This window comes from Quercus lobata, chromosome 8 (assembly GCF_001633185.2).
Source record: "Quercus lobata isolate SW786 chromosome 8, ValleyOak3.0 Primary Assembly, whole genome shotgun sequence".
NCBI lineage: Eukaryota > Viridiplantae > Streptophyta > Magnoliopsida > Fagales > Fagaceae > Quercus > Quercus lobata.
The window spans coordinates 4,457,605-4,464,994 of NC_044911.1; the positions used below are offsets into that span (position 1 = coordinate 4,457,605).

General features: G+C 35.6%; 1 protein-coding gene across 1 annotated transcript; it reads right to left on the reverse strand.

Annotated features, from left to right (window-relative positions):
* Positions 1-319: 319 nt before the first annotated feature.
* LOC115956146 lies at positions 320-847 on the reverse strand. The gene has a single exon (XM_031074607.1). It carries the CDS (start codon positions 845-847, stop codon positions 320-322), a length of 528 nt encoding a protein of 175 aa, XP_030930467.1.
* Positions 848-7,390: the final 6,543 nt, after the last annotated feature.

The following is a 7,390-nucleotide window of genomic DNA, read 5'->3' on the forward strand; positions in this document are numbered from 1 at the left end:
CCACTTCATCCCTAATTGCATCGGCGTGCTCTCTTAATGGGTGACGCGGTGTCTGTTTCTTGGGAGTGATGGACGGGTTGACATTGAGATGGTGACAGATGAAGGCTGGATCAATCCCTAGAGCATCGCAGGCATCCCATGCAAATACGTCAATATTTTTTTTGAGAAACTCAATCAACTCCTCCTTCTCCTAAAGAGGCAGCTGAGCCCCTACCTGAAAGAACCTTTCCGGGTCACCACCAATGACCACCTTCTCTAGATCTTTGCAATTTGCCTCATCGATAGCTGTATCCTAAGGCGACAGTGGGGCCTTTGATTGCTATAAGTTCTTTTTAGCAAAGGCCGAGGACTCTGCATCGAGCCGATGCGAAATGGCAGCCACCACACATTGCCTTGCCGTGGATTGGCAACCACGGATTTCGAGAACCTGGTCCCCTGACGGGAATTTCACCTTCTGATGCAATGAGGAGGCAATAGCCCCTAAGGTATGGAGCCAGGGCCTACCAACGATGGCTGTATAGGGAGAGTAGGTATCCACCACAATAAAGTTCACCTCCACTATCTCTGGGCCGGTTTGGATGGGTAGCCTAATCATGCCCTTTGGAATAACAAGATTCCCGTCGAAACTCATCAAAGGAGAGTTATAGGGTGTCAAATCTTCCGGTTTTAACCTCAGCCCCTTATAGAGGTCGGGGTATATAACCTCAGCCCCACTGCCACCATCCACCATCACTCTTTTCACATCGTAGTCCCTGATTCTGAGAGTGATTAACAGCGCATCGTCATGGGGCTGGGTGGTTCCTATCTTGTCTTCTTCTGAAAAACTCAAGATTGGATGAAAATTCATTCTGGCCCTCTTCGGCTCTGGTTGGGACTCCTCGGCAAGCCGCTGAGCCACAGATAACACTCGTGAAGGGCATGTGCCTGTTCTTCCTGGTGCGGCCAAGATTACATTGATCGTCCCTACAGGTGGCCTTAGGGCAGTATCTCTCTGGGGTTCTTGATGGGTCTGGCCTTGATGACCACTAGGATGATGCAGAAGGTGTTTCAGCTTTCCTTCTCGGACTAGCTGGTCCAGATAGTTCCAGAGGTTCCTGCAGTTCTCCGTGGTATGTCCATGGTCTTGGTGGTATTGGCAATAAAATTTCTGATTGCGCCTCGTGGATTCTCCCACTATCTTATTCAGCCACTTAAAGTATGGCTCGTTCTTGATTTTCTCCAACACCTGATGTACTGGTTCTCGGAATACAGTATTGACAGTCTGTGTGTTGGTTACTCCAGATTCCCTACAAAATCTCTCCTCGGGCGGTTGCTGTTATATCGGTCCGACCTGAAATCCCTCCTTTCCTGAGGGATAACATTCTCTTTTCCCTTACCTTGCAGCTAGTCTTCCTCTACTCGCTTATACTTATCGATCCGATCCATCAGTTGGCGCACAGTGGTGGTAGGCTTACTAGTCAGAGACTTCCTCAAGCTGTGCTCGGCTGGGAGACTATTTTTGAAGGTGCTGATGGTGACATCGTCAAAATTGTTGTCTATTTCATTATACATCTCCCAATATCTATCCGAGTAGGCCTTTAGAGTTTCTCCATCATGTATGGATAACAACAATAAAACACTCAGGGGTCGAGGAGCTCTGCTGTTTGTAACGAAACGGGAGCCAAAGGCTTGGGTTAGTTGCTTATACGAATCTATGAAATTCGTCTTTAAACCATTGAACCACCTTATCACCACTGGTCCCAAGCTAGATGAGAAAACCTTGCACATCAGTGCCTCGTTTTTAGAGTGGACGGCCATCCTTTGGTTAAACTGGCTCATGTGCTCCACAGGGTCTGTTTTGCCATTATAAATGGCGAAGGTTGGTTGCTGGAATCGTCGAGGAAGTGTAGTCCCTTCTATGTGGCGTGTGAAAGGTGATTTAGAGAGTTGATCCAGTGCTCTGCTCATGACATCATTTCCTAAGCCTCTAGGAGATGGGCTTTTACGTTTACGCCTCCGGTAGTGCTCTTCTTCGTGAGAAAAGGTCTCGCTTAGGGGAGTTCTTGATCTTCGCCTATAGTCATCATCGCTTTCATCATCGAAGGGCATGTCAGGGCTAGAATGAGATTGCCTTCCTTGTGCATGGCGCAACTTTCTCTTCAAATCGTCTATCTCTCGGTGCATGGCTTGCTTATCATTCTGTCTCTGGGATATGTGACTCCTAACTTCTTCTGGTTGCATGGCCCGGTTGTTATTTTGTCTTTAGAGCACGTGATTGCCCACACGAGAATGGCTTCTACTGGTTTGAGTGGTGTGCACACTTCCCTCTCGAAACCTTCTATTCTCTTCATTTCGATCACGCTCAGGGTTGGGAAAGTTACCCTGTTGATGGGATCTAGCCGGTTCAGGTTGATGGGAGCATGTTTGATGAGGGCCTGATCCTACCATGCTTGATTGTTGCCCTTACTAACACACAAGTTTTTTCCTATAGATGGCGCCAATTGTAGGGACTGGAATTGAGCACTTCTTCTATTAGATGTGTGGACTCAGGCCCAACTAGCCCAATACAATAAATTTATAGAGAATGGGCTTAAGAATTAGGCCTTAGTGCGGGTTACAACAACTAGACATGGTTATGAGTGGGTTGAATAACAAGGACGTGGACTAAAATATGAAATTCTGTCCTCGGGCATTTCTTCTAAGGAACTTATTGTTCTTATTCTTTCTTCAGTACTTGGTTACAAAAGTTTCCAAAATCATGCAAATTGCTACCGTATTCTTTCTTTCTAATTCCCGATCCCTTTTCCTGGAGGATTTCTTACATTATATATCCCCTTCCAGTCGATCTTAACCCTCCATCTGTTGATCATTCAGGTTACCACTCGAGTGCTTGTCCCATTAGCCACCTTCCCAAACCTTCTGTGAGTTGCAGCAACCAAGGCAGTACTGTTCAGGGGTTATTTCCTCATTAATACGGCCAGAACGTTAGTTGTGGGCATTTAATGCGGAGGTGACAGTTTCTCCTTGAATTGCTCCTACACCATGCTCCCATGGCTGTTCTACTGTACTTGTTCTTTTTCTTGGGATGCTCTGGGAGACTGCATTTGATGGCGTGCCATTCTTCCCTTCTAGGATCTAGGTTGGCTGAGAACAGGATTGTCCTCGACAATGTTTCTAGGCAATTTGGGCTTTCTTCGTTCATCCTCAGGCATTTCTTTCTTCTCGGCGTGGGCCTTGGGCTTAGTGTAAAGTGGGCCAGGGTTGCCAAATTCTTCAACCCCACAATGATAATCTACTTTAAGAGAATGAAAATTTTTGAATAATTTATTTGAAACTTAAAAAGTTTAGTCGTACAAAAAAAAAATAAAAAAAAATCGTAGCATACTGTAGCTTAATCTTGAAGAATATGGACCATCTTATAAAAGAATAATATCAATCAAACTAACTCAAAATAATAGAATGATATTTGTAGAGATAGAAAGATGAAAAATAATTTTAGGAATTTTTTAATTTTTAAGCAGAACAAATTATTTTCAACAAATTTTAGAGAACAAATATATGTTATATTATAATTAAAAAATAATTATCTATTCCCACACATGTCATGGGTCTGTTACTAGTTTATATATATCTAAAAGTTTAAGGGTAGCATTTCTTGATGTTACGCTCTAGTTAAGCCACATCAGCGTCCACGATATTATCATTTTTCTTTCCAATTTTCTTATTTATTTTTTTTAAATATTTATACTTTATCTAATATTTCTCTATCCCTTACCTTTTAATCTCCCCATTACCCTCTACCTTAATATCACTTTTCATATTTCCCTTCATCTTCCTTTTTTTTTTTTTTTTTTTTTTTTTTTTTTTTTTTTGTCCTTTCTTATTCACACTATAACTATAAATTTTTCATTCTCTCTTCCATTCTTTACATACTTTTCCCTCACAGAAAAGGCTCTCTCTCTCTCTCTCTCTCTCTCTCTCTTTTGTTGAATTTTTTATTTTTCTTGCACTTCTGCTTTAGGTTGATAAGTTGTTGTGCTCTTTACAACTTTATATTTAGCTGATGCGATCTAGTTTTGTGATTTAAGTGTTTTTTTTTCTCTCTCTCTCACTCTCTCTCTCTCTCTCTCTCTCTCTCTAATTGGTAATTTTATTACATGTTTTTTTTTCTTTAAATTCTTAGTTTGGGTTGCTTCGAATTCACCTATTTAGTTGTTCTATATATGTTATTTTTGTACAACATGACATTTGTTCTATGAAATTCCTTTTAGACTTGATACATTATCTTTTCATTTGATTTTTTTTTTCTCCCCTCATGTGTAGTGATTGACTTCTAGCAAAAAAAAATTCCTTTTATATATTTAGAAATCTATTTCTTTTTAATTCCAACTGTTTAAATTTTGTATGGGCCATGGATTCTATTGAGCAATTAATATGAAAAATAAAATAAAAGTAAAATAAATTCTACAATAATTTGCTTTATAGGGATTGACTCCTCTAAGTTATACATTGTTCCTTAAAAGTAGTGTGAGAGAAACTAATGTTTCTAATCTTTTGAAAGTTTGTGGAGCATATTACCTACTCATTAAGCCATCGAAATCATTTGAATTAAAAATCAACTGTAACATAAGGAACAAAGGGGTCATAAAGCATTCATGTTCTCCTTATATCGTGATAAATCTGAGTAGTTGAATAATATTATTGTTTAATTTACCACTACTACATATTATTTCTTGAAAGCTACATACCATCGATCATAACACCATATGGATATTTCAAAGTTCATTTGCATGATTGCTTTGTTGTGTGGTGAGTTGAAACATTGTTGGGTAATGATGTACATTACATTGTATATGTAGCCTTCTTTTTTTTTTTTTTTTGATACAAGATAGAATTTATACTCTAGCCTAATCTAAGTGTATATGTGTGTGAAACTCTCTCCTGGAGACTTGAATCCCGGCCCCTGCCCCTCACACCCCACAAGCATTTATACTTGTGGAGTGACTACCTACCAAGGGTGCGTGGTGGTGTATGTGTAGCCTCTTGACTTGCAAAGCGTAAGTACTGATTTATGCTAAGTTGTTTTTTATTGATAGTTTTTAGAGCTATAATGGTTAATAGGTCTAATGACACTTCATTAATTTATGCGAGGTTTCAATTTCACCCAAATGACAAACAATAAAACAAGACAATTAATGTTCAGCTTTCAAGTTTATTCTTTTTTTAAAAAAAAAATTGTTAGCTTTCTGGTAACCACCAATTCGTTTGTTAACTCAACATCATAAAGTAACTTTAATTTAGTTATATGGATAGGGTTTATCATTTTTCATGTTGCCAAAAAAAAAAAAATCAAGCTAACATCAATAACATTACTACAATTGACCATTTAAATTTAGCCATATCCTCCATATCATTAAATTATTAATATATATATATATATATATTTTTTAAATCAAACATATAATGTTTTAATCAAATAAAAATTTCCTTATAAAATTGCACTCATTTTTTTAACATTTACACTTTCTTCAACATTTCTCATTCCTTTCACATTTTCATCTCCTCATTGCCGTCTACCTTAATATCCTTAATATCACTCTTTATCTTTCCCTTTATCTTCGCTTATTTTGTTTCTTCTTATTCTTATCCTCTTATTATAAAATTTTCATTATTTTTTCCATTCTATATTTCTTTGCATAATTTTCCCTCACAAAAGATGTTATTTCTCTCTCAATTTTTTGTTGGATTTTTTTTTCTTGCATCTCTGCTTTAGGTTATTCATTTTTTGTATTTTTAATAACTCTACTTTGAGTTGATGCAATTTAATTTTGTGTTTTGTGTTTTAAGTTTTTTTCTTTTTTGTTCACTCTAATTGTTAAACGTTATCCTATTGCATTTTAAAGAATATAATATTATTCTATTACATAGCATGATTTTGATAATTTTACCATATAAGAATTTTATATAAGTTATATAGGCAAAAGTAAAACAATAATATATATGTATATATATATATATATATTTATTTATTTATGAGATAACTCTATAAAAATTATCATGCACAACGTGAAGGTGTGTGATTAGTTTATATATATCTAAAAGCTGAAGTTTAGTATTTATTATTGTTATACTCCAGTTGAGCCACATCATCGCCATGTCACATCATTCTCTCTCTCAACTCATCATCTTCCCATCAAACAAATAACTAATGTTTATACTGTTAACGACTTTCTCATTGAATCCAAATTCCCTTAAATCCAGCAATCAATCATTCTCTCTCTCTAACTTATCATCTCCTTATCAAAAAAAATGGCTTCTTTCTCCCATCAAAACATTCAATTGCCTCCCTTTGGATTTAAAACCCACTGATTTAATTTTTATATATATAGGTTTTGAATTGCTTTCTTTCAACCCTATTAGTGACCAAATTTCAACTAGAATTGGAAAGTCCATTTGAGGTCAGTTTTTCTTTTTCTTCCCTTGAACTTCTTTGCTTTTTTGTGGCAATTTTTTTATGATTTGTACTGGATTTTCATTTCTAGGGTTGTAAATACCATTTTTCTATTTTCCAATTTTCAATTGATAGTCTATCTCTTTGTATTCATGTTTACAATTTTTCTTTACATTATTATGTTTTACCCATTAAAATTGTTAGTGTCTAAAGAATTGTAATGCGTTTTATTGATTTAGTACGTGATCATTTGCCTCCCATTTGTCTATTTTATTTTCTAAATGGCTTTGTAATTTTTAAATTAAATACTACATAAATTCTTGCTACTTTCCTTTTAATCTCATCTAAATCTATGCTAATTTTTAACTTCTTAGGAAAACTTGGAATAGGAAACAAAATATTATGATTGATAGGTACGGACCATATGTTGTTCCTCTTTTTCTTTGTATTTGGGATTATAACTTAGTTTAATATGGTTATTTTCATTAATTTTTTGACAAATTACGATGTAAAGGTTTGTATTGGATTTTCTTTTCCAGGATTGTAAATACCATGTTTCTTTTTTTCTTTTTTTTAATTGATATTCTATTTCTTTGTATTCATATTTACAATTTTTTTTTTTTAACATAATTGCATTTTACCCATTGAAATGGTTTGTGTTTAAAGAATTAGAATGTGTTTTATTGATTTAGTACATGGTCATTTGCCTCTCATTTGTTTATTTTATTTTCTAAAGAGCTTTGTAATATTTTAAATTAAATACTACATAAATCCTTGATAATTTTCTTTTAATCTCATCTAAATTGATGCTAATTTATAACTTCTTAGGACACCTTGGAAGAGGAAAAATATTATGATTGATAATAGGTATTGACCATATGGTGTTCCTCTTTTTCTTTGTATTTGGGTACCATTTATCTTCTCAAAAAAAAAAAAAAAAAAAAAAATCTTAAAATTTAT

What these genes read in the sequence shown, in the direction of transcription:
- LOC115956146 (XM_031074607.1), bottom strand. Translation starts at nt 847, where the DNA reads ATGAATTTTCATCCAATCTTGAGTTTTTCAGAAGAAGACAAGATAGGA.